The sequence below is a fragment of the Saimiri boliviensis genome, chromosome 10 (assembly GCF_048565385.1).
Source record: "Saimiri boliviensis isolate mSaiBol1 chromosome 10, mSaiBol1.pri, whole genome shotgun sequence".
In the NCBI taxonomy this organism is placed as follows: Eukaryota; Metazoa; Chordata; class Mammalia; order Primates; family Cebidae; genus Saimiri; species Saimiri boliviensis.
The window spans coordinates 70,293,228-70,321,026 of NC_133458.1; the positions used below are offsets into that span (position 1 = coordinate 70,293,228).

The 27,799-nt window shown below is 38.4% G+C and overlaps 1 protein-coding gene and 1 long non-coding RNA gene across 2 annotated transcripts in view; one reads left to right on the plus strand and one right to left on the minus strand.

The window, feature by feature from the left end:
• Positions 1-1,102: 1,102 nt before the first annotated feature.
• On the minus strand, positions 1,103-18,695 carry LOC141580091 (uncharacterized). Its single transcript, XR_012512122.1, has 3 exons — positions 18,435-18,695; positions 17,476-17,703; positions 1,103-1,393 (listed from the first exon to the last, which is right to left on the minus strand). It is a non-coding gene; the product is annotated as an uncharacterized LOC141580091 (long non-coding RNA).
• A 1,524-nt stretch (positions 18,696-20,219) lies between these two features.
• COL1A2 (collagen type I alpha 2 chain) overlaps positions 20,220-27,799 on the plus strand; it is a 32,741-nt gene continuing 25,161 nt past the window's right edge. The window contains exons 1-8 of the mRNA XM_003921214.4: positions 20,220-20,281; positions 20,927-20,962; positions 22,066-22,158; positions 23,445-23,498; positions 26,760-26,804; positions 26,898-26,951; positions 27,043-27,096; positions 27,404-27,457. Of these exons, the coding sequence (XP_003921263.2) occupies positions 23,496-23,498; positions 26,760-26,804; positions 26,898-26,951; positions 27,043-27,096; positions 27,404-27,457 (210 nt within the window). The 5' untranslated portion in view covers positions 20,220-20,281; positions 20,927-20,962; positions 22,066-22,158; positions 23,445-23,495. The remainder of the gene's footprint in view (positions 20,282-20,926; positions 20,963-22,065; positions 22,159-23,444; positions 23,499-26,759; positions 26,805-26,897; positions 26,952-27,042; positions 27,097-27,403; positions 27,458-27,799) is intronic.

Consider the following 27,799-nt stretch of genomic DNA (forward strand, 5'->3'; position numbering starts at 1 on the left):
AAGAGGTAGGTTAAGTAATATTGAGAAATGATGATATCCTAACTATTCAGTGATACAAGCTCTTCATTGTCTTACTTGAAAGAAATTATAAACATAGAAGAAATAATATTTTCTTTTTTAAAAAAGAGATGTAGAAAATAAGAGAGTATACGTAATAATCTTACCTTAGGAAGATACCTTCAGTTAATAGTGAGACTGCTCAGCAAGTTTCTTATTATTCCCTACAGTACATTTTTTGCCCATTCTTCATTTTTAAAAACAAAGAGTAGAGATTCCTCAATTTTTTTCCTTTGAGAAGTTCATGTAAAACATTAAAGACCCTACAATTTTCATTTGTATGAGAAATTCATCCAAAACATTAAAGAGCCTACAATTTTAAATTGTATCAAGAGTTCCCACTCTGATTTCTTAAACAGTTCTTTTTCTATTATATTTATAATTCTTCTAATTACCACTGCCATTTTCTGGCTTTACTTTTTGCAAATATTTTGGAGACAAAGTCTTTAGAAGGAAAAGATTTAAGTTCAAAGAATTGGTGAACTGTTCTATTTCAGACCTCTGCCATTGATGGGTCACAAGACATTGATGGAACCACTTTATGTCTCTGGAATAACTCCACTATCTCTCACGTGAAGTGTGGCCATCAGGACTGTAAAAACAGAGCAAATGGTCTCCTAAATCTTTTCTCGCTCCCTGCTCCTGCCATGAGCTTTCATTGCTGGTGAGGCTTTATCCAGACAGTTTCTCCAGTTTGAAGAACATTTTGTATTATTTGAGACCGTTATAAATGGCTTACATTGATTTCCCATATTTTTACTCATCTTTCCTTCTCATGAGACTCTGTGCTTCCCTTAAAACTGCTTTTCCCATGAAATGTTCATAATGTAAGCCATCTTAAAAGTGTATTCAACCATCTTAATGTGTAAAATTTAGTGGCATTTAGTACATTCACAGTGCTGTGCAACCGTAACCATTAGCTAGTTCCAGAACATTGTCAACATCCTCAATGGAGACCTTGCCCCAATTAGGCAATTATTCCCAATTATCCCCTTCCACCAGCACCTCCCCACCACTAACATGTTTTCTGTCTCTGTGCATGTTTAGCTATTCTGGATACTTCATGTAAATTGAATTATATAGTGTCTTACCTTTTGTGTCTGGCTTCCTTCACTTAACATTTTCGAGGTTCATCCATGCTGTAGCATATGTATCCACCTTATTCCTTTCTATGGCTGAATAAAGTCCCATTGTATGGATATGCCACACTTTGTTTATTCATTCATCTATTGATGGCATTTGGGTCATATTTACCTTTTTGTCTGCTGTAAGTAGTGCTGCTGTTAACGTGTCAGCTCCTTAAAACTGGAATTATATATCTTGATATCTTCCGTACCTGGGTAATGGTGACAAAAGTCCCGTTGATAATGATACAAACTAAGGTTCTAATAATATCCAAAGCCAAGTACATACACATGCATATACACAAATCCTGTTTCTTCTCCTGTCTTCCTCATTCCAAGTAACGATACCAACACCCACTTACTAGTCTAAGCTAGAACACTCACCTCCGCTTTCCACGTTTAATTGATCACCAAGTCCTATGAATTCCATGTCCTAAACATCTCTCTTCCTCTCTCTATCTTTACTGCTTCAGCTTTAGGTTAGGGCCTCACCATCCCTTGGCCTGCAATCTTACAATATCCTTCTAAGTGCCTGCCGAGTCTCTGAACTCTGCACTGCTGCTTGGTTATCTTACTAAAACATAAATCAGTTGGCGTCATTCTCCCACATAAAACCCTCCAGTGGTTCTTCATGAACAATATAGTAAAGGAAGATTCCTCAATATGGCACAAGGTGTCCTCCATTATTTTTCTCTATCACATCAGCAGCCTTATTTTCCCACCGCTCTTTAATCATACCCCAACTGCTAACATACATACTGCTCTTTCCCAAACATGCCTTCTCTTTCATCCCTTTCCTCACTTAGCAAAAGTTAAATGAGTACCAACTCTGACTGTAACCATGATAGGCTTTAAGACACAGTAGTGAAGAAGACAGATTCTAGCCCTTGTGAGACTTACCTTATAGAGCAGTGACAATACTGACATTTGAGGTAAGTCTTTGTTACAGCTCTGTCCCATGTATGATAGGATGTTTAGCAGCACCCCTGGCCCTGGTCTCTTTCCACTAAATTCTCTTGCATACACCCCTGCCCCCAGGTATGACAGTCAAAGATATCTCCAGACACTGCCAAACATCCCCTGGGGGACAAAATCACCTTGAATTTAGAATCACTGTTCTAGAGGGACATTATGATAACATTAACTGTGTAAGTACAAATTACAATAAATGTCACCTCTCATTACAAATATTGTATCATCTTTCCTAGAAAGGGTTTTTCTTCCTCTTCTGTTTCAGTGAATTTCTCCAGGATTCAGTTCCAGTATTCCCTTCTCCTGGAAGCTTCCTCAACTTCCCCAAGTAGAACCAGTTACTTTTTAACTCCCTTAGACCTTTGTTAATACATTGTTCACTGCATTAAAGAAAAATATCTTTGCTTTAAAGAGCTAATGCATTATTTTGTCAGGTAAGTTACAGTAACCTCTACCCCTGAATGAATTGCCTCTACATCAAATTTTAATAAACAAGATATTTCAGTATTTGCAGTTTCGCTTTGTATATTTTTTTCCGAACCACAACAATTTTAGTTCCAGTATAAAAGAATTATGAGCCACTCCTTTTGGGGATAATTAGACAAAGAGGAAATTGGGTGATGAGAATTAAAAAAATAAGGGAAAGCAGATGGCATGACAGTAACAGAGGTTTCTGCCTTAAGGCTTTAGGAAATTAGGGAATCTGAGGAGACATCAACCAGGACCTTAAAGTGGAACTCCTGCAGTTACAAGGAAGGAGGGAAGTGGCATTTGTGTAAGAGATGCCTGATGGCACATACTTTGGGGAGTTATCTCTGGGCTTGAGGATGCAGAAGTCAACAAGTCGAAATCATGAAATCAGAAAGGCATTGCACGTTTGGTTGGAGAACCAGATTCAGGGGAAAGATCTTTTATATGTATATTATTTTGGCAAAGCAAAGCAAATTTATGGGCATTTTACTGAAATGGCAGAAGAGAAAGACCCTGAGAAATTTCAATTAAGCAAGAGATGGTAAATGGAAAGCAACTGTAACATAACCATTATTATTAATTTAAGGTTTGAAAAGTGTTAACTTATATTCTTTGTTTAGCATGCTGTCCTGATGGTTCTATTTTAGAGATAATACAAAGAAGATTCATGCAAGTTTGCATTTAATACCTCTATAACTGTATTATCCCCCTAAAATCTTAAGTACCTCAACTGCAAAATCTCCTTGTCCTCACAATTAGGGAGAATCTACTCTATTTGTAACAGTCTCCTGAGACTGAAATTTCTATCTTATTCCTCTTTCTATTCCTACATCCACACTCGGCAAATAATAAGAAATTAATCATTATTTGTTGAACATGTAATTCAACACAAGATGTGGCAGGAGGAACTGGCAAAACCGATCCTCTTCTCTCAGATGGAGATTCTGAGAGCAAAGTGGAGATTGGCATCAGGCAGAGCAGGAAAGCACTCAGCTGCAGACAACAGATGAAAGTCAGAAGCAGAGAAAGCATGGAGACAATAAGCCAGAACAGCCATCAGAGAGGTCCTCCACGAAGGCATGCAGGTGTTGCAACAAGTATAGGACTGTCGAGTCCTGGGGAAGCACTATTGGAGATCCAGGCAGTTAGGTCTGCAACAGCAACAGACATGAATACACAGACATGGCACTGAAGTTTGGAAGCAGGTTTCAAACCTCCAGTGTATAAGGAAGGGGTAATAAATGGCTAGCTGCCAAGATCATGGCTCAGACCTGGTTCTTTTTTTCTTTATTTTCTCTCTCCTTTTTTTCTTTTCTTGAGACAAGATCTTGCTCTCTCACCCAGGCTGGAGTGCAGTGGCACAATCTCAGCTCACTGCAGCCTGACCTCCTGGCTCAACTGATCTTCCCACCTCAGCCTCCTGAGTAGCTGAGACCACAGGCATACACCACTATGCCTGGCTAATTTTTTTGTTTTTAATTTTTTGTAGAGACAAGGTCTTTCTATGTTGCCCAGGCTGCTCTCGAACTCGGGCTCAAGCAATTCTCTCATCAGGCCGAATTTCTAACATTGTGTCTTACACAGGCAGTAGTAGTTTTGTTGAAGGAAGTAGTTCCTTGTGAAGGAAGGAAGGAAGGAAGGAGGGAGGGAGGGAGGGAGAGAGAGAGGGAGGGAAGGAGGCAAGGAAGGAAGGAGTGAAGAGAGTGATTGATTTTTACCAATCGTAGAAGAACCAGGCACATTATCAAAAGAGAAACTCAAGTACAAGAAAAGAAGATAGATGACATAGAATGGATATATAATTTAGTTTTGTTTCAGTATGAAGCCCAGACAAAAGAATAGAGCCCCAGAGTGAAATGTAATAAACAATGCTTGGAAAATGCTAGAACTGAGCTTCTTAAATTTATGCTATGCAACAGGTCCTGTTCCACGTCTGGGCAGGGGTATATCTGCCAGTGTGCATAAATGGCCACAGTGGTAAAATGAGGTCCCTTTCAGAAAACCCAGTAGGGACTCACGGACACAATGACTTCTGTGAGTGTTTTAGTCCAGCATCTTACACATTCTGAAGTTCTGAATGGGAAGATCTATTCTCTTACCTACTCTCCTGGGTATTTCAGAAGGAAAGTCCATTTTTCAAGGCTCCAAAGTGTCATTTCCTTTCAAGTATCAAAATGTGACACAGTAACTATAGGAAATAGAAGCCTATGTCTCTGATGTCAATGTGCAAATAAAATGTTTCAAAACATCACCTGGGCTTCTGAAGGCATTTTCTGGAAGGAATAATAAATTTGCAGTAAACCATGCATCTTTTTTGCCTCACATGATCTGCTTAATTACCAAGAGAATGGCACCCCAAGTTCACTGATTAGTGAATGCCAAGATACTGTAACAGGGGAAGTTAATTGATCCATAGAGGAACTGAGGCTACAGCCCTGACTTCATTAGCACCAGGTTTTAACCATTACTCAAGTCACATTCAACTTTCTTGAAGAGTTCATATATACCCTTCAGTACATGTTTTTTCATGGTAAATATGTTAACTCAATAACTTTAAATAGAGCTGGGATCAGAAAAAAAAAAAGGATTAAAATGGTCTCCCTTTCATTCTACAAATACTGTAAAGAATAATTAATAGCCTTTCAGAATGTTCACTACCCATCCCCTTGTACCAAGGAGAATCAAAAAAAGAAGGGCATAGACAGGCAAGGGGAGACATTGGCAATGGGTACGCAGTTCCTATTAGACAGAAGGAATGAGTCCTGGTAATCTACTGCACAGCATGGTGACTACAGTTAATGATAATGTATTGTATACTTCAAAGTAGCTAAAACAAACAAACAAACAAACAAAAAAACAAAAGGATTTTTTAAATGTTCCCACCACAAAGAAATAATATTTGAGATGATAAATATGTTAATCAGCCTGATTTGAGTATTCCAATAGTATACATGTATTGAAACATCACATTGTACCCCATAAATATATACAATTATTATTGGTCTACTAGAAATAAAATAGAATAAAAGTAGTAAGTCAACAGACATATTAAAGAGAGAACAAACAAATGTGTTTGCCTTCTCCTTCACTTCACTTTGGAGTGAAGGAGAAGAGGGAAAAGAAGCTGTCTTTGTAAATGGAATTCCAGGTTTCCATCTTGCCTTACTCTAATCTACTCTCCATGAGGCTTTCAGAGTAATTTATCTAAATCCAAGTTTAACCATAACAGTCACATTCCCAACACTGGTAGTTCCCTAATTGCAGCATGATTAGAATCATCTAGAGGGCTTGTTAAACCACAGATTGCTAAGAAACCACACCCAGAGTTTCTGATTCAGTGGGTCTGAGATAAGGCATAAGAATCTGTGTTTCTAAAGGGATGTTCTCAGTTCTGGTCATGCTAATGTTACTGTCCAGGGACCACCTTTGAGAACCAGTGATCTGGAGAAAGTCTAACTTTGAGCTTCAATTTTCTAGAAAAATAATTTTCTCCTTGTAAAACTCTTCAGATTGTGTTAAATGTTGAAAAATATTACAGAAAAATGCTAGATGTTATTTTAATTTAAAGGAAGGAGCAAGAGGCTTGCGGTCGAGAGACCAGCCCCCTAGTTACAGGTCTACCATAAGCTGGCTAGTCAAATAACCTCCCTAGGCATGTTTTCTCATTTGTAAAAGGAATTAATTCATGCAACTAGCACTTATTGAATACCTGTTGTATACTAGACACTTGACAGGCAATAGGAATATGGTAGAAAAACAAATCTTGCTTCCACACATTTATGATTATGATTTTGATGTTAAATTGTCCTCCAACTCTCAGTTATTTCATGACTTTATAATTAACAAAATTAGCTTTTTCCTATTCTCATGGTATTTTGTTCTTCATAAATTTGACTTAAAATGTTTATGAGCTGTTAGGTCACAATTAGGTGTGGCTATTGGGTGAACTGCCTAAAATACATTTATGTGTTAAGCAAATTTCACATGTTGATTGCCACTATATCAATAAAAGAAAATGTTAACGTGTGGGTTGAATAGTAAATCATCAGTGAAGTAAATGACCAGCATTTATATTTAAGTTCCCCATTTTCCAGCTATGTCATGCCAAATCAGTTGTTTATTTGATTAGCATCTACAACTCAGCAGGCTCTATGCCAGGATCTAGTGCTAGAAGGGTAAATGAAATTGGCATTGTCTCTGCTATAAAAAACTTCACATTCAAGTCAAGCTAGTCAAGGAACAATTATCACTTTTGATTAATTAACCAACCAGTCTTGTGGTAAATATTAGATATTAGAAGTACAAGACATATTGAAAATGTACAACAAAAAGACTTGATCCATTTTGGGATATCTAGGAAGCCATACCCAAGTCACTTCAGCTTTCTGTCTTACTTGTGAAATTGAAAAAAGAAATAAAGCCCTCTAAGACTTAGATAATGATTGTTGCCACTTTGAGATAATTTATTTAAAATTTCCACCACTGCACTTAGCACATTATTTAACAGGTAGTTATGACATCACATTAACTAACTGAAAGATTATTCACATAAAGAATTCCAATGGTCAAAATCAAATTTTAAGGAGTTTATTGTGGCCAGGTGTGGTGTCTCATGCCTGTAATTCTAGCACTTTGGGAGGTCAAGGCAGGTGGATCACCTGAGGTCAAGGGTTTGAAACCAGCCTGGCCAACATGGCAAAACCCTGTCTCTACTAAAAATACAAAAAAAGAAAAAAATTAGCTGGGCATGGTGGCAGGTGCCTGCAATCCCAGCTACTCAGTAGGCTGAGACATGAGAATTGCTTGAACCCCGGGGAGAGAGGTTGCAGTGAGCTGAGATCATGCCACTGCACTCTAGCCTGGTCAACAGAGCAGAACTCCATCTCAGATTTTTTAAAAAAAGTTTATCAGTAATATAAATAACTTAATTTGCCAGTTTTTAAAAATAAAATATAAACAGTATTAATGGCACATATAGTATCACATAGAATTAGTCTTTATAATTCTTTTTCTCTGTGTAATATATGAACCAAAAAGTTCATAGATGAATTAATCAATTATCAACACCCAGACTCTTTCTTGCAACTGGAAGTAAATGTCTCCTTATTTCTTCCAGCTACTTGAAAAGAATTGAAAAATATGAGTCTGGAAGCCAAGCCAACCAAAGTTCTAATAAACCAGAGTGGACTTTTGGAATGCATCAGCATTCTGGTGTTTCTCAATTTAAGAATGAATTTGGAACTGGCTGCAGAAATATAATCAGCATCTCCTGAAAGAAAAAGGTGGACTTAATTGAAAGTTGAAATTTATGTGCCCAAACACGTCCCTCTGAATTATGGGGATTGGAATAGTCAATAACAAGATACCACAAAACAACTATCTCCATACAATCTGTATACAAGAATACTCAGAATCACATGTAAGTAAAGAAGTGGTTGCCTATTTCATATTTCTAAACTTGAAAAATGGGGCACTGAAGATTAAAGTGGAATTCATGAAATATGAGATAAATCAACTCTGTCTACACATTTTAAAGGGACCTCATGAGAAAAATTGATGATTCACTACCAAGTAGAGAAAAAAAAAAAATCCATACTTACTTAAATGTTCCTTGCTTCAATACTAAAAAGCAAAGGAAGAGAGACATAACATAGAAAACCTTAAAAATATTGTAATGGAAGGCTTTAAAATGGGGGTAAGTTTTTAAATTAGGCAGCTGCTTCAGATAGTCTTATTATAAACATGCATAATCCTCTTCCATAGTAATCCTAATATCATTCTTAAACTCTATCCAGCTCCTTCTGGACTCCTATTATAGCTAAAATTCCACAGCACATGTGTTTATTACCTCACCTTTCCCTCTTCCACTTTTGCTCACCCAGATTTTGTTCCACTGAAACCACTGCCACCAAGGTCACCAGTGACCACCAAGGTGCTAATTGATGTAATCTTTCTAGCCTTTTCTTTTTTTTTTTTTTTTTTGTCGTTTTGTCGTTTGATTATTTTTGACTTTTATAAGCAGATATAATCTGGGGGATTTCATCACTCCCATGATATCAATCATCTGATGACTCCTTTATCCACAAGTCAACCAAATAGATTGTGAACTTGAGGCCTAAGTATCTAATTATCTATGAGACTACTCCTCTTAGATGGCCCATAATCAGCCAAAACTGAACATGAATTGGCCTCTTTATCTTCCCCTCCCCACCCCAAGCCATCTCTTTCTCAAATGTTCCCCAAGTCACTGGACAGCAGCACCTCCAGCCAACCAGTTACAAAAACCAGTTACCTTGAGTCCTTCCTCTCTCTCTCTCCCCATTACCAAACATCAGAGCACTTTTCTTCTACTTCTGAAACATTTCTGGAGCTCACCAAACTTCTCTTGAGCTCCACCACTTCTATCCGAGTTCAGACCATCATCGTTTTCCATAAGAATTCCTGCTGCAACCTCTCAACTGTTCTCCCTGTCTCTACTGTGCTCCCCTTCCAATCGTTTCTCCATAATGCAGCCCCAGACATCTTATTCAAAAAACTCTCTAGTTTCCTGCCTTCTCTGTTTAAAATAATCTAAACGCTCACATAACACACTTGAGAAAATCCAAATGCCAGATTAAAAGTTCTTTTTAAATCTGGTCCCTGCAAAATGCACCAATCACATCACTAGCTCCTTCCTCTATCCTCCCCCTTTTTCACCATAATCCCATCATATTGAAATGTTCCATTCCTCAGATTGCCAAATTTTCTAGTGCCTCTGTTCCCACACCACTCTCCCACTTCTTTTTAAAATTCTGTTTGTATTTAAGGACTGAACAAGGATGTTGCATTCTCCAAGAAGCTCTTCTTGACTCCACTTACCTGAACCTAGATGAGGTATCCATCTTAAATCTTCCCATAAACATGTAAGCACTCTAATCCTCCATTACAGTATTCATCACACTCTTCTCTATCCTCCAACAGACTATAAGCTCCCTAAGGACAACGACTTTGGCATTCTGTTTCATAATTATATACCCACCAACCAGTAAGTGCTTGGCATAACACTAAATAATACTTGAATAAGCATACTTCTTACCAGCCGAGCTCAGTGGCTCAAGCCTGTAATCCCAGCACTTTGGGAGGCCGAGGCAGGCTGATCACCTGAGGTCAAGAGTTTGAAACCAGAGAGATCCAGGATGGCTGATCACTAGCAGCTCGGGATTGTAGCTCCCAGTGAAAGCGCAAAGAACGAGAGGACGCCACACCTTCACATGAATTCTTGTTGCTCACGCACCAGGAGATTCCCAGCGGAGGAGCCCCACGGGTCGCCAGCGCGACTCTTGTGACCGGCGAGGCGGTTTTGCCGGCGCCTCGGAGCGTCGGTTCTTGGTGCAGAGTCAGAAAAGCACCATCAACCTTAACGCCGCTGATTTAGTCCGTGCAGTGGGTTGCTCAGATTTCGGCTCTGAGAATCAATAATTTGGACATCCACTCAGAAATCCCATTACAAAGACGGTAACTATAAAGGCCACAGATGGATAAATCTACAACGAAGGGAAGAAAACAGCCAAAAAAGGCTGAGAATACCCGAGATCAGAACCCCTCTCCCTCAGCAGGGAATCACGGTTCTTCATCAGCAACGAAACAAGGCTTGATGGAGAACGAGTGTGTTCCAATTACAGAAGCGGGCTTCAAAATGTGGATAATAAGAAACTTCTGTGAAGTAAAAGAACTTGTTCTAACCCAATCCAAAGAAACTAAGAACTTTGAAGAAAGGTTTGACGAAATGTTAACAAGAATACACAATTTAGAGAGGAATATAAGTGAATTGATGGAGCTGAAAAACACAATACGAGAACTACGTGAAGTATGCACAAGTTTTAACAGCCGAATTGATCAAGCAGAAGAAAGGATATCAGAGGTTGAAGACCAACTCAATGAAATAAAACAAGAAGACAAGATTAGAGAAAAAAGGATAAAAAGGAACGAGCAAAGTCTCCAAGAAATATGGGACTATGTGAAAAGACCTAATCTACGCTTGATAGGTGTACCTGAATGTGACAAAGAGAATGAATCCAAGCTGGAAAATACGCTTCAGGATATTATTCAGGAAAATTTTCCCAACCTAGTAAGGCAGGATAATATTCAACTCCAGGTAATACAGAGAACACCACAAGATATTCCTCAAGAAGAGCAACTCCAAGGCACATAATCGTCAGATTCACCAGGGTTGAAATGAAGGAGAAAATACTAAGGGCAGCCAGAGAGAAAGGTCAGGTTACCCACAAAGGGAAGCCTATCAGACTTACAGCAGCTCTCTCAGCAGAAACCCTACAAGCCAGAAGAGAGTGGGGACCAATATTCAACATCCTTAAAGAAAAGAACTTTCAACCCAGATTTTCACATCCAGCCAAACTAAGCTTTATAAGTGAAGGAAAAATAAAGTTTTTTTGTGAACAAGCAAGCACTCAGAGATTTCATCACCACCAGGCCTGCTTTACAAGAGCTTCTGAAAGAACCACTACACATAGAAAGGAACAAACAGTATCAGCCTTTCTAAAAAATACCAAAAAGTAAAGAGCATCAATATAATGAAGAATTTACATCAACTAATGGGCAAAATAGCCAGCTAATATTAAGTGGCTGTATTAAACTCACATATATCATTATTAATTCTAAATTTAAATTTACTAAATCCCCCAATCCAAAGACAGACAGGCAATTTGGATAAAAAACTAAAACCCATTGGTGTGCTGCATCCAGACCCATCTCACATTCAAAGATACACAAAGACTCAAAACAAGGGATGGAGAAAGATTTACCGACCAAACAGCAAAAATAAATAAACAAAAAACAGAAGTTACAATTTTTGCCTCTGATAAAATAGTCTTTAAAGCAACAAAGATCAAAAGAAGCAAAGAAGGACATTATATAATGATAAAAGGATCAATGCAACAAGAAGAGCTAAAGATCCTAAATATATACGCACCCTATACGGGAACACCCAGACATACAAGATTTATAAAGAGACTTAGACTCCCACACAATAACAGTGGGAGACTTCAACATTAATATTAGACAGATCAATGAGACAGAAAATTAACAACGATATCCAGGACTTGAACTCAGATCTGGAACAAGTAAATGTAATTAACATTTATAGAACTCTCCACTTTAAATACACAAAATATACACTCTTATCAGTACCACATCATATCAACTTAGAAGTTTAAATGAAATGTTGGTTGGCTCCTTGTTTGTTACTCTCTTCCCTCATTTTCTTTCATGTCTCCATTATTAAGGACAATTATAGGCATACCCATATTTAGACTGTATTCTAGCCCGGGCAATAAAGCAATATCCCCATTCTCTTTCCCTCTTCCTCTTTCTCTTTCTTCTTCTTCTTTATTCTTTTTCTTATTATTAAAAAAAAAAAAGGAATAAAAATTGAGCCCTCTCAAAAAAAAAAAAAAAAAAAAAAAGTTTGAAACCAGCCTGACAAACATGATGAAGCCTCGTGTCTACTGAAAAATACAAAAATTGGCCAGGCATGTGGCTGATGCCTGTAATCCTAGCTACTTGGGAGACTGAGACAGGAGAATCGCTTGAACCCAGGAGGCAGAGGTTGCAGTGAGCTGAGATCGAGCCATTGAACTCCAGCCTGGGCAACAAAGCAAAAATTTCGTCTCAAGAAAAAAAAAAAAGAAAGAAAAAAGAAAAGAAAACCATATGTCTTGTCTCATTTAAATAATCAATGGAAACTGAATATCCTAATTGATATGAGAGCAGAAATCCCTATACTTTTCAAACAAATGTCACAGAAAGAAATCACCCCTTGCTGGGCACAGTGGCTCACAACTGTAATCATAGCATTTTACAAGGCAGAGGCAGGTGGATTACTTGATCTCAGGAGTTTGAGACCATGCTGGGCAACATGACAAAACCCCATCTCTAAAAGAATACCAAAAAATTAGCCTGGTGTGGTGGCATGCACTTAGAGTCCCAGCCACTTAGGAGGCTGGGGCAGGAGGATCACATCAACCCAGGAGGTCGAGGCTGCAGTGAACCCAGATTGCATCACTGAACTCAAGCCTGGGTGATAAAGTGAGATCTTCTCAAAAATAAATACATGTGTGTGTATATATATATATATATATATATATATATCTGTGTGTGTATGTATATGTACATATATACACACATATACATATATATTTTCATGTATACACACAGATATATATATATACACTCATGTATTTTACATATATATATCAGCCCTTAACTCTTTTCAGCTACCACATTATCAGCAAATACCTTCTTAGCACTTGCTTGGCAGCCAAGTCAACTAGAACTGGAACTAGAATGAGATAGCATGGTATTTTCACAGAGTGGATCCTCAATAACTGTTTGAAAGAAGATGTCAGTTCGATGTTTAATTTGGTCAAAGAAAGAAATATAAGGTTAAGACATTAGGGCCTTGTCAGGCTGTTCTGCATTTTCGTATTAGCCAGACTCTCAACCATTTTCTTGCCGTATGTAAACATGTGGGCCCAGTTTGTAATCAGTGGGTTGTAGGAAGCTAAAGAAATTATATTTTCTTTCATAGAAAATCATTTGGGAATAGGGACCCAGATATTAACCCGTCTAGCAGCGGGTTAATTCAATTCAAGTTGTAGGAATCTTTAGTCTCCTCTGCCTCCCTTCTTCCATCCCTCTACTCTCAATCTTGACCCCACCCCACTCCTTATTTGTTTTTTCTTCTACTCATTTTCTCCTCCCTCCCTCCTTCCCCTCCCACTTCCCACGAGGGAACCATCAGGGCCCTCAACAGGGCGCTCAGTTCAGGCTCTGGGTCAGCCCCTGCAGCTCTACTAGTCCCTCCCCCAACCCCAGGAAAAGCTGCTCTTTATTTGGAGTCACAAAAATATTTAACAGAGATCTAACTGTGAGTATTAAAGAATGCCTCCTTTAAATCAAACACCTAATCAACTATTTTCCCCCAAGATGTATGTAAAGACAGCTATAATTGAAACCTGTTTCTCACTTTAAGAAAGAAAGATTCCTGTTTCGTTTTCTCCACTTTCATTGTTTCTTTCTAGGTCCAGGGCCTCCCACCAAATGCTGACGACTGCCTGCTTCAAACCCTGCCACATCAGCAGGGAGGGAGCCCAGCGGCATTTGGTATTTGCATCAGTTTCCAAGAATGCTTTTCAAGTTATCAGTTCACTCTGCTGCCTTTAGCAGAGACGTTTTTTCTCTAAGTTTATAGACGTGTGCTTGTTCTCAAAAACTTGATGAGGATTTTTCTTTTTTAGCTAAAAGAGAAATTATAATCATGCATCTAAAAAAATTCTACATTTTCAACTATTTTGGCCACATAAAAACCTACAATGAAATGTTTAAAATCTTGGGTATCTATTGCAATTCCAGTGATCGAGCCAAGGTGACCCCAGAAGCTTTATCAGATAACCTCACTGATGGGTATTTGAAGGGTTTCTTTCATAAAGCTGTTGCATCATGACCCTGAGTCATTTTGCTCAGAATTAGTCTTTAACTCTCAGCAACACAGGACAAATGTACATGTATGCCCTACAAAGGCAATTCAGCAGAGCAGTAACAACGATTCTTAGAAATTATTGCTCATTGTTCTGAAATGCAGGGGAAAACAATGTGTTATGATGTAGTATTAAAGTTTTTCTTTCCTGATAAAAATGATTTCCACTAAAAGTGTTTTTTAGTTCTGTAATGGCGATATTTCAGGGAAAGGGTAAAAATGTTCTTGGAATACACAATCAAACTTCAGGTCTTTTGTTGTTGTTGTTAGAACCTAGAAAACTTCAAACGTTGTTGCGTAGTTAGAAAAAAAAACTGAATGTGGATTCTTCCTTTGTAAACCCCCTTCTAGGACTGACCAGACACCCCTTCAAATTATTTCACTCCTAGTTACTTCAAAAATCATCCAAGCTTATCTCTGAGAAGAGTTTATTACAGTTTTTTTGTTATCCACTTTTACTTTCATTAACTTTTTTTTTTTACGTTTAGAAAGAGTAACCTGCTTTAGAATATTCAGTCCCTTTTATTCACAGAAGTTGCTGATAGAGTTAACTTCTGCAGAAATTCTTCCTTAAGGCAAAGCAAAAAGAGGGGGGAGATGAGGGGAAGACAGGGAAAAAGTTTCTCAAGGAACTACAGCCCACTCATTTTTGTTTCTTAGAGACAGAACTGACCTAAAGATGCCCCCCTTGCGATGACTTCTGGGATAGAGCAGCACTCTCACTAGGCTCTTGCTACCTCACTGGGGTCCAAGTAGAGGAGAGGACACACACACACACACACACACACACACAGACACACACACAGACACACACACACACAGACACACACACAGACACACACACACAGACACACACACACAGACACACACACACACAGACACACACACACAGACACACACACACACACACACACACACAAGGCCTTTCAAACCTAGGGCCTGGAATGCATCCCACGAGGCTTTAGAAAAGGACACGGGACCTTTGGCCTCCCGCCTCAGGGTCAAGGTACCAGCTCCTCCTCTCCCTAGTAGGGAGTGGAAGGTTGGATGGAGGCAGTAACAGTCCCACCCCCATCCCCAGGAAAAGCTGCTCCTTATTTGGAGTCACAAAATTATTTAACAGAGATCTAACTGTGAGCATTAAAAAATTCCTCCTTTAAAACAAACGCCTAATCAACTATTTTCCTCCAAGACATGCAAAAACAGCTACAATTGAAACCTGTTTCTCACTTTAAGAAAGAAAACATTCCTGTTTCGTTTTCTCCACTTTCATTGTTTCTTTCTAGGTCCAGGGCCTCCCACCAAATGCTGACGACTGCCTGCTTCAAACCCTGCCACATCAGCAGGGAGGGATGTTGGGTGTTGGGGAAAGAGTTAACCTCCACTTTGGTGGGGGCACTGCTTGGGATGTTACCAGCGAGGACTACGAAGACCCCAAGCTCGAATTAGAAGACCCTCTGGATGTGCTAGGCGTTTTCTCCTAGGTGAGGAGAGGAGTTAGGATGAAGTCGGGTAGGTGCTTGGGTGTGGCTGTGAGATGGGACAGAGAGTAGGCAGCAAGGTCAAGGGGGATCCGGGGCTCACGGGAAGGTAGAAGGGTCCAGGCTCAGGATAGAGCTGGTGAATTCAGACAAGGAGCCCGTGGAGAAGAGGAGGGGAGACTGGAAATCCTGAAAGATTCCCCACTGCAGACTCAGAAAGGAGAGACCGAGAAAGAAGTTCTGGGTCTCCAGGTCGGTTGCAGTCATTTCGGAATGCCGGATAACCCCCCAAAAAACCCTTTTCGGAATTAGCCTCAGCAAAGGCAAGCTAGGAGGTCGAAGGACCTTCCCAGGCGACTTGGCCTAGTCTAGAGTTCGCAAAACCTATCCTCCCTGTAAGCCAGGTGCCTAGCAGCCTGGAGCCTGCTGCCCAGCCCACGTGCCAACAAAAGGCGTCCTCCGACTGCAGCCCAGCCCTCCACAGACAGGACCTCTCTTTCCCGAAGTCATTAAGAGAAAGAAAGTGCATCACTGCTGAAACAGTGGGCTCACAGAGCCCCAAAACTGGAGAAAAGCTGGACGGGGCCGGGGGCGGGGTGCAGGGGTGGAGGGGCGGGGAGGCCTGCTCCGGCTGCGCCACGCAGTCGAGTCTTCCCTCCCTCCTTCCCTGCCCCCCCAACGCCCCCCGGAGCCCTCCACCCTACAGGTGGCCTACAGGGCACAGGTGAGGCAGGACTGGACAGCTCCTGCTTTGATCGCTGGGCTCCTGATCCCTCTCTAGCTGCTTGGCTGCCTGGAGATCTGCAAACTCTGCCCACCTCGGGGCTGCAGAGCTCTCCGACGTGTCCCACAGCATTTCCAAACTTGGAAAGGGCGGGGGAGGGCGGGGGAGGGCGGGGGAGGGCGGGAGGATGGGGAGGGCGGAGGTATGCAGACAGCGAGTCAGAGTTTCCCCTTGAAAGCCTCAAAAGTGTCCACGTCCTCAAAAAGAATGGAACCAATTTAAGAAGCCAGCCCCGTGGCCACGTCCCTCCCCCGATCGCTCCCTCCTCTGCGCCCCCGCAGTCTCCTCCCAGCTGTGGCTGCCCGGGCCCCCAGCCCCAGCCCTCCCATTGGTGGAGGCCCTTTTGGAGGCACCCTTGGGCCAGGGAAACTTTTGCCGTATAAATAGGGCAGATTCGGGCTTTATTATTTTAGCACCACGGCAGCAGGAGGTTTCGGCTAAGTTGGAGGTACTGGCCACGACTGCATGCCCGCGCCCGCCAGGTGATACCTCCGCCGGTGACCCAGGGGCTCTGCGACACAAGGAGTCTGCATGTCTAAGTGCTAGACATGCTCAGCTTTGTGGATACGCGGACTTTGTTGCTGCTTGCAGTAACCTCGTGCCTAGCAACATGCCAATGTAAGTGCCTTCAGCTTGTTTGTGGGAGGTCGGGGAGAGAGGTTAGATGGAAGGGCACCCTGCTCTGGAAAGGAAAACCTGTAACCTGAATTCCAGGTCCGCTTGGAGGGCAGGCTCTCCAGAATGAGGGAAAACGCCGGAATTGATAAGAAACATGGAAATTACTTTTAAAAATGAAAACGTAGAAGGCTCGCGAAGAGTTAGGGAACTTTTCCTCTAAGTTCAGAGTGAGACAGTTAACTCATTTGGATCGTCAGCTTAGTAACCCCCAAAAGGAGCAGAAGGTCTTTTCTCTAAGGATGAGCTATTAACAGCTAGTGTGGTGGAGGAACTCAAGGGCCTCCACCCCACAGGCCCCATAAACGCACTGATGTCCACCTCGTAAAACTTGAGGCCTGCATTAAAAATCCTTCAAATAAGTAACGCAAAACTCACCTCCTAAGAGCTTGTATCTTCTGGGCATTATAAGGGTTTGACTGGAGGAGGAGGAGGAGGATGACGATGATGATGATGGTTATGAGGCGCCCTCTGGAGGAAGGAAAATGAAAGTACAGGGGACCAGGCCTGAAGCAAATGGAATCCCAATTAAAGCTTCTACGGGTTTATAGATTAATGATCAACGTTTCTGGTTGGAGCCTTTCCCCAGCGGCTAGTCAGTGAACCCTGGAAAGGAGAATAGATGCTACTTGGAATAGATACATTCTGAAAAGAAATATTAGTGTCTCAATTCACTTTCTGGTCATGGAAATAGTAACATTCTTAAACTAAAATCCTCTCTAACTTTTGTTAAGCCTGAAAATTATCTTTTTGACATATTCCCAATGATAATCAAACGCCCACAGCAAGTTGAGAAATATCAACATTGACAGAAGACTCAAGAGACCGAGATTCTTCCCATAACTCTGATACTAATTTGTCGCGTGACCATGGGCAGGTCAAACGGCCTTTTCTAAAATGTGAGACAGAGATTAAAGGGACCCCAAGGCCACTTTCCAGCTCTAGGTGTTATGGCCAGATTTTCATGTCATAACAGAATGAAGAAGATCACTCCGTTTTCGTCTTGAAAATGGCTGCCAAAGTACTAGACAGATATTGACTAGATGGGGAATGGTGGAGTCTGACCACACCCAGTACTCCGAAAAGTTGCTCCTCCCACAGAGCACGGTGTCTACCACCGCATAATTACTAATGCATTTGTGTGTGGGGAGGGGGGTCCCCCTTTGTTCACTTTTAGTGTACACACTGGATACTAAGGAGTAATTGCAGTGAACCAGTGAACAGATTCACATTACCGAGTTCATATGAGAGCTAAGAGTGGAAGGAAAGAATGTTGACTCCTCGAGATTAAAATGAACGCAGACTTAGGGAAATTTGAAGGTACAAAGGCAACTTACCTTCTGATCAACAGCCAACCACAGTCTCGAATAAATGTTATCAAACACGCATTCTTCAAAATGGTCCACGTCTGTCTAATTAAAAGGCAAATTTCCAAAATCATAAGGACTTCCGTTAATCGGGTCAGGCATAATTATTCTTCCTACCGATAGACACAATGAAGTAAACATATCATTCTTGTAATTTAACAGTAATGCTCATAAATTGCCCTTAAATGTCAGTGCTGGATGTGACCACCCTCCTGAATTATAACTGTTGAAACAGATGTTCTCACTTCAAATAATGCACTTTTTGGCCACCTAATGAAAGCAATTTTTAGGGGTGATTCATCCTATTGCAAGGTTGGCCACACTTGTATCCTGTATTAACCTATAATTTTTATACTGTAGGAGAGGAATTCACTCTTTAAGGACTCCAAGCAATTATGGCAAAAAGGGGGGATATTACTTTCGTTTATTTTTTCCATTATTTTTCATGATCTTTAATCCACAGTTTTCCATTTATACAAAGCTCTTTCTTAGGGACAAAAATGATACATATTGGTAAAATGACCTTACCTAATTTAAGTGAACTAATTTGAAGCAAAATTCAGATGTCTGAATTAATTCATTTTCATATTTAATAATGTGCAATTTAGACCTTTTGAAAAAGGATATTAAGAATGGTACAAACTCAGTGAAGTGCTAGGTAACTTCAATGTTTTATAAAAAAATTAAGTCCACTTCAATGTTTTATAAAAAACAAATTCAATATAGAATTTTAAGGTAACATACTTTCCTAAATTTTACCTTTTTTAGATATTTAGGTATTAAAAATGAATTAAACCATAAATTATTCCTTCATCAATCTACGAATCTTGTCTTACACTCAGTGATTCATCTGTGCACATTACCAGCTTAATTGCTAAGCATTCAAAATATCCTTCAGACACATTAATATTTCACAGCATTTATAAAATAGTAAATAATTAACAATTTAATTCAAAATATATTTACATATTAATATTGCAAACATATCACCCTGCTGATCCCTGCCATACATTTGACCTGCATAATTTCCAAGTCATCAAAATAGTCTTAATAAAAAATATAATTGGTCCTTTAATTGGGTAACTCAATTTTATTAACATGTGTCTCTATTTGTTAATTATTGCTATTGATCCATGAAGTGATACTAATAATTATTTCTACTTTTTTTTTCTACAGTTTTACAAGAGGTGAGTAAAACTCGTTTTGGAATTTTTAAAAATACTTTGATTCCCTTGGCTACAGTGATGCCTTCTCTTGGAAGGGAAGAAGTTACATTAATATTGACCAACCCAGATTCCCAAGAAAATTGTGAAGAATTATGATACTCAAAACCTTTCTGGCTGCCTTAGAAAGTACCCACCCTATTTTCCAAAATGGGTGGGACTACTGAATAAGGCTAGCTTTATAAAATACTCGTAAGAAATATAGAGTAAATAATCCAATAGAAGCTTAAGTTTTAGGATCAGCTACTGTGAAGCAGAAGACTTCAGTGAGCTAGAGAATCTTTTCACTCCTTTGGAATCATTTGCAAAAGCATTTATTATGAACACATTCTTAGCTCATGAATTGAATTTGAGGCATAATTACAGATAAGTATTAATATATATATTTGGTTCTGTAGGTACATATTTTTATTTGACTTACTGGTAAAATTTTAAATTGTATTTTGAAATGTTAAACTAAGATAATAGTAAATGTGTAATATAATGTACTGTGAGGGTATATTTGTATACTACACTAAAATTGAAGCTGTTTTTAAATACAATTTTCTTCATAATAATCTTTTATTTACTCTTTTCTAGGAAACTGTAAGAAAGGTAAGAGTACAACACTTCTTCATAAATATATAAAATTATCAGGGATAACATAATTTAACTAAATTTATAGTAGACTATAGAAGGAAAATACTTTATCAAGATTTTGCTCACATGAATATGCATTAGCTAAAGCATAAAATAAAACAGCTTCTATGTTTAAGATAACAAAGTTTTGTTATCTTCCAGAATCATCTGTAATTACATTTATGTGATACAAACTGGTGATTTACCTACAAAAGAAAAAAAGACTTATTTTATTCTGGAGATGGAAGGCATATTGTGTTAATTGTAGGTAGTAAAAACGCTTATTTTAAAGGGCTTTGACTATATAAATGTGCTGTTAAAAATATAACAAAATGATCATTTCATCTACAGTTTTTATCTTACTCAAAATGCTATGCATAGTATTAACTTAATAGCTGAAGACTATGTGGTTTCCAGTCCCCCAGTTGAAAAAAATTACGTATAATTATAATAAAAAACAATATACTTTTATCTATTGCATTGTGCCAATTTTTATGTACTATCTAATAACATTGTAGTTAGATCAGTCTTACCAACTAATTATTATCAAGAATGATTTGCTCATTCACTGGAAATTACTTCTTAGACATTTATTATTGTGCTGTTTGTATCTTCTTGTAGGGCCCAGCTGGAGATAGAGGACCACGCGGAGAAAGGGTGTGTAATGTTTGAACTATAAAGGGCTTTGGCCCACGTTTGAATAACTATGTATTAGAAACTACAGGAACTGGCAATCTATGAGACTATTATATGTCCAGATAATTGTATACCCCTTTAAACAGATAATACACTGCAGAAGAGGTGAATGAGCATTATTATATATAATCAATATTTGTTTTAGGTCAAAATTATCCCTTAAAAAAGCAAAACTGTTACAGTCATATTCTTTGCATGGTCTGCTTTGTAATTGACCCATCCAACACATGCATAGTGAAAATGTATCTACCTACCACCACAGTCCTCTTTTTAACATATTTAGTTTGCTTTTGGAGTAAGATCCCTTAGGTAGCTTGGGAATAATAGTGAACAAGTAGTCAGTAGCATGTTTCTCTGCTCAAATTCATACATGTACAAGTCAGACTTACATTTTGTTTGTGGCATTGTAAAATCTCCTTGCTATGCTTATTTGACATTTATAACGACGTGATTTTGCATTATATAACACTTTTGCCAATATATAAATACCTATATCTTATATCTATTAGGGAAGTGGAGACTTACATGTATTCCACTCAAACAACTTATTATAAGTAGAATTATATCAGTTAATTATTTTAACAACATGAGGTAATTAATGGTAGGAAATCTGCAGGATTTTCTATCCTATGGTAAAATGACTTTATTAACTGTCATTATCAATTCATCCATTCACATGTAACATACCAAAACAATTGAATAAGTTCATCACAGTCTGAGATCGGGAATAAAAATTCTAAGTAAATCCTTGTGCACTGTTAAACATATGAAGCATACATTTTGGCTCTAATTTCTACGTTTGAATACTGGAGCTTCAGTATGAATTAATATTCAATGGCTGAGACAATTCTTTAGGAAAACTACCCTGTGATGTCTTGAGAGTTACTAACCCTCTTTGTAAAATAGACTCATAAGTGAATTTCAATCAATGACAAATACAGTATATTCAGTTTCCACCCTACTTTCACATAGAAAGAGCCAAACAACTGATCCCACCCACATGTAATTCTTAGGTTTCTACAGGGCCTGTCTAACCATGACCTTATTCACTTTTTACATAACAGGGTCCACCAGGCCCCCCAGGCAGAGATGGTGAAGATGGTCCCACAGGCCCTCCTGGTCCACCTGGTCCTCCTGGCCCCCCTGGTCTCGGTGGGGTAAGGTGTCTTCAGTATTGCTAACTTTTAGCTAACTTTAGCTTCTTATGCCTCTGTTGAAAGAAGGCTTATTGTGGAATTCATTTTTAGCAGTTAAGGGGTAATTCTTCTACTTGAAAATTAGTGTATTTTATTTCATTTATTTGGTTTCTTCAGTCAAGATTCTGCTTTACCCATTCTCTTTGTGAGCCCTTGTCAATTACAGGACTGGTCTTTTTGTGCACTGAAGTTAGCTGTGGCCATCATTACCGTTATTTAATTTGGAGATTTAATATCTTTTATCAGTAAGGCACAAATAAGAGGTGTTGCATTATTAAAGAGTTTGATTAGATTGAATTACATAAGTGAAATTCTTGATCTTAAGCAATTTCACAAACATCCTACCCTTTTTATTCTCCTTGGCTTCAAGTCTGCTGAACCAACATTCAAAGTGGTTTTAGGTTTAATTTGCTTAAAACTAATTGGAGAAAAGTACATTTCCTTTTTTTCATTAATATCTTCTTTTAGCTTTATGTCTTTAACAATGGTGTGAGTGCCAAATGGCCTCACTGCAGGAAGGAAAACATATTTGCTTAATTGGTTAGCACTGTGAATCAGAAGCCTGATTCTAATACCCAACTGTATGCCAGTAAAATAAGACCTTTCTCCCCCAAAGATCTTATTATGATTGCTTATCTATGAAGTGCATTAAAAAGCAGCTTCTTTAATAGAGCTACCACTATAAGAGAGATCGTTAACAGTAAAGTTATTACTGTGAACTATTTTGTAAAAGTTTTATCTTCCAAGGGCCATTTTAATTTAATTTTCTTTTAAACTTGAAAACTCTTAATATTTTTCCTGAAACTCTAACAAGAAAAAGATCTCTTAGTCATTTTGTGCAACTCTGGTGGGGAAGGGCAACAGGTGAAAATGCAAAGATGTCCTCTCGAGCTCTGCTCAATTTATCAGGAGCCCTTAGTAATGTCAAAAGTTTAGAAAGCTTCTCTTCCTCAGAGTATAGGTAAAAGGTGAGAAGTGGAGACACAGAGTTAAGGCAGAAAAAGGGCTCAAAAAATAAAGTAGGGAAGTTCTCCATTTCAAAGAGGGGTGGGCTAAGTTTTAACTTACAGCTCTCCTGACTTTTTAGGAATTTAGTTCAATAAGAATTTTAAACTAATAATTATAACAAAAACATTGGCCCTCTTTTCAATAACAACAGAAAAATGTTTACAAGTGGAATAAGAAAATGAACTACAGGGCTAGTAACTAAAAATATTTTGCATATGTAATTTTTTTTATCCCTCTAGAACTTTGCTGCTCAGTACGATGGAAAAGGAGTCGGACTTGGCCCTGGACCAATGGTATGCTTCTCTCTTTATCTTAGCCAAAAAATTTTACTAAATAAAAATTTTATTTTATGTCACAGTTTACAATGCCTTTTATTTAGCTACCTAAGTGAACACTCAATACTTAGATCATATAAAAACAACTCTTTTTGTCTTCGAATTTGTGAAAACCTAAGTTAAGGAGTTCACTTTTCTTTACAAAAATACCTCATTAAGATAGGTCATATACTTATGTCCAAGAAATATATTATCTTTGGACACAGTAACCAGAACTCAATTTTAAAAAGTAATCACTCTGATTAACTTTTTAAAAATTCTTTAACATTGCTTAGAATTTTAAGCAACACTTAGAGACACAAATATTTATTAAGTTCCCTGAACTTGTTGGAAAGGATCAACAAGTTCTAGACCAGCTAACTCATTTTAAAATGGGAGAGTTTAAGCCCTTTTCTCAAGGTCATTCAGGTGACTAGTGACAGAACTAGAAGTAGCTGCCAGGCAAGATGTCTAATATTTGACGACATCATGGATTATGTACCTAGTCCTTGAATAAACCACTCATTTAGTCTATGGATATTAATCAGGTACCTTCAATGAGTCCTAAACTGTATTATGCACTGGGGAAATCTCAAGGAACATGACAGATCCTGACCCTTCCTCAAGGAGTTAACAATATAGGAAATGTTTCTTTTTCTACATTTTGACCAAAAAAATCATATTTTAGTCTATTGGTTGTAAATCAATATAGCATAGAGTATGAGTAAAAATGTGGCATTTATGTCACTCAGTACAAATATTCAGCACCATACCCTATCAGTGGAATACCACTTAGAAGGTTCCCTATATGATGATGGTGACTATTAACAAATGAAGCTTCTAACAAGCATTAGAGAGATGTTTGAGGGGGAAAATACTAATATAAGCATGTGAAATGTATACCAGCATATACAAAATAGAGGGAAAAATTGCCAGAAGTCAAAGTGTTAGGTTGATTAAGCACTACAGGATTTGATATATATATATATATACACACACACACACACACACACACACACACATGCAATTTAGTGATTTTCATTAATTGTTTCAAAACAAAGCTATTTATCTGCCCAAAGTCAACATGGTCTTTAAAATGTAAATTTTACCTGGGCACTGCATTTAGTGCTCTACCATCAAAAGAAGATGTTCTGCTGGAACTAATGGCCCACAATAAGCTAATACTCTCTAAGGGTGAGATAATATTTTCTGTAAATTAAAACTCTCACTTGAGAAATAATGTACCCTTAATTGATGACTTCTAATTCCGTGATTTTTTTCTAGCAATTTAAAATGTTCATATCTGAAATGAAAAAGTAGAGCATTTCTTTTTTTTTTTTTTTTTTTTTTTTTTTTGAGACGGAGTTTCGCTCTTGTTACCCAGGCTGGAGTGCAATGGCGCGATCTCGGCTCACCGCAACCTCCGCCTCCTGGGTTCAGGCAATTCTCCTGCCTCAGCCTCCTGAGTAGCTGGGATTACAGGCACGCACCACCATGTCCAGCTAATTTTTTGTATTTTTAGTAGAGACGGGGTTTCACCATGTTGACCAGGATGGTCTCGATCTCTTGACCTTGTGATCCACCCGCCTCGGCCTCCCAAAGTGCTGGGATTACAGGCTTGAGCCACCGCGCCCGGCCAAAAGTAGAGCATTTCTTTTGGCTTTGTTTATATTGGATGTTTGAAATTAGCTGTTTCAGCTAATGTTGGATATTAGTCAGTTTTAAGGCAGTACCTATATCTCAAGAAGAAGCGAAGTGGGTGGAAAGTAAAGTGCTACTAAATGTCATTTTAAAAAGCCCACTAAGCTGAGAAAATTAATATGGATTTCAGATTCCCATGTTTTTGGAACATCTCTCTGGGGGGCATAAAGCAAAGTATTTTACTCTGAAATATCAGTGAAATATAATTTAAGCTTGCACATCCACACACATGCACAGACATATGTAATCAACAGATACGTGTTTCACAAATAGGGAAGATAGGCAGCAATAAAATATTAAAATAATTTTCCATGTTGGAAAATCAATAACTGTAAAACCCCCAAGGGTTCTTCTCTGAATTAATGAGTAATCATAGTGTCTCACAGCCTCCACAAAATACACGACATTTTATGTAAATGAAATTGTTGCAAATACATGAAAAAATAAATAAATGTAATTAGAAATTCATGGTGTCAAAGAAAATTATTTTTAATGTATGCCTAAAAAGCTATTGTGATTGAAAAGCGACAGTTTCTTTTAATGTCAGAGCAATTTCTAAAACCAAATGAATAATTCTTGTAATTAAAATGATGTACGTTTTAAATAAAATCCATGTTATTTCACTCTAGGCATTAATACAGTAGGGTAGCCTTGACCACAGAGTCCCCACGGTTGATGTCATGAACAAATTACTTGAGACTAGTACATGGAATATTTTTAGCATTATGAAGAACAGACCTATGGATGAGCTTACACAGGCATTGATTACTGCAAAGAGGAATCAAGAAAGTGTACTTAGCTTACAATCTAGTAACAGTTTATTTTACCCTACTTTTGTGCTACAGAAAGAACAAAGGGAGAAAACAACCTTCCATCATTTTGGGCCATACTTTCGACAATAATATGATATAATAGACTCTTCCAGAAGGCTATTTCAATAATATTTTATTTTTTTCACCCCTCATTACATCCACTTTTGTTTGACATTTTCATCAGTCACCAATAGCCCTTAGAGGGGCAATGAGGTTATAACAAACTTCCCTCTAATCATTAAGTAGGACTTTCTATTCTTTTCAATTTATGGCCTTTGTGGCAATAAAAAATACCAATTTTTTAGTTAAATATTACATAGGAAGATGACCATATGATCACGGAAATCCGAGTGTAAATGCTTCATCTGCTGTGGAGAAGACAATTGTATATTCTGCACTTGTGCAAAGACTGATTCACTTCATTGCATCAGAACGATCTCAATATGCCCAATCATGCACAACTTTAAGGAACCTATGATCGTCCCATCTAATTCTCATTGATTTCTGTTGATTTGGATTAGGAGAAAAGGAAAAGCAAAGGGAGGGAACTAGTGCAGGAAACTTGAGTCCTTAAATTCTTCCTTGGGAAGAACAAATACTTTGGAATAAAACCACCATTCTGTTTATCTGTCCAACACAAAATGTCTGTGGCACTGCTAAGTTAGTCCTATCCAACACAATGACAACTAATCAGTGCTAACCATCGATATATCTGTTTTCTTTACAGGGTTTAATGGGACCTAGAGGCCCTCCTGGTGCAGCTGGAGCCCCAGTAAGTACCGAAAGCTTGTAATGCCTCTTATTTAAAAAGACAGAGAATTAAGAAATAAAGGCTTAGAGTATAACCTTCTTTTTTTTCATTTAGGGTCCTCAAGGTTTCCAAGGACCTGCTGGTGAGCCTGGTGAACCTGGTCAAACTGTGAGTACATTTTTATGCCTTTGTGATAACTTTTTTTCTAGGAAGTTTATGAATATAACCCTAATGAAACAATGGGTCTTCCATTTTTTAGGGTCCTGCAGGTGCTCGTGGTCCACCTGGCCCTCCTGGCAAGGCTGGTGAAGACGTAAGTATTTACTCTTAAGCTCTTTCAAAATGCGATTTAAATACTCTTGCCTCAAGAAGATTTTGTAGATTCAAATTAAGTATTCTGCCAAAAGCTGAATATGCTTGACAGAACTCTTAATATATGGAAAATATTATTTTAATGAGGTATTAATTAACCTGCTTGTATTAAGGGAAATACTAAATGTGTATCTGGATCCACATTTTGATGTGATAACTTTCTCCCCTTTTGTAAAAACCGAGATGCCCCCATTTTGTCTGATAGTTTACCAAGAAGAAGTTGATTCGATGATGTTTTCATGTTTTAGGGTCACCCTGGAAAACCCGGACGACCTGGTGAGAGAGGAGTTGTTGGACCACAGGTAAGACTTTTTACATCTGTAGATAGCACAGATATCATAGGTCTATAAGATAGTTGCTAAAACTAGCATCAATCGAAATGACAACATAGATGTCACCCAAACTCATACCACAAATCGGAGGTACCTAACAAAATAAAAGAGCCTAGTAAAAAAATGTGTATATATTTTATTCATGCAAATAATGGAATATTAATGACAACAAGCATACTATAAGCAACTAAACTGTGTTTTCTGCAAATACCATGTTCTCAGTTACTCACATCAGAGCAAGTTTATTTGTTGCTCTGTGCTTAAAGGTATACTAGACTTTGATTCAAAGCTTGAACTTTGATGAGAATAAAT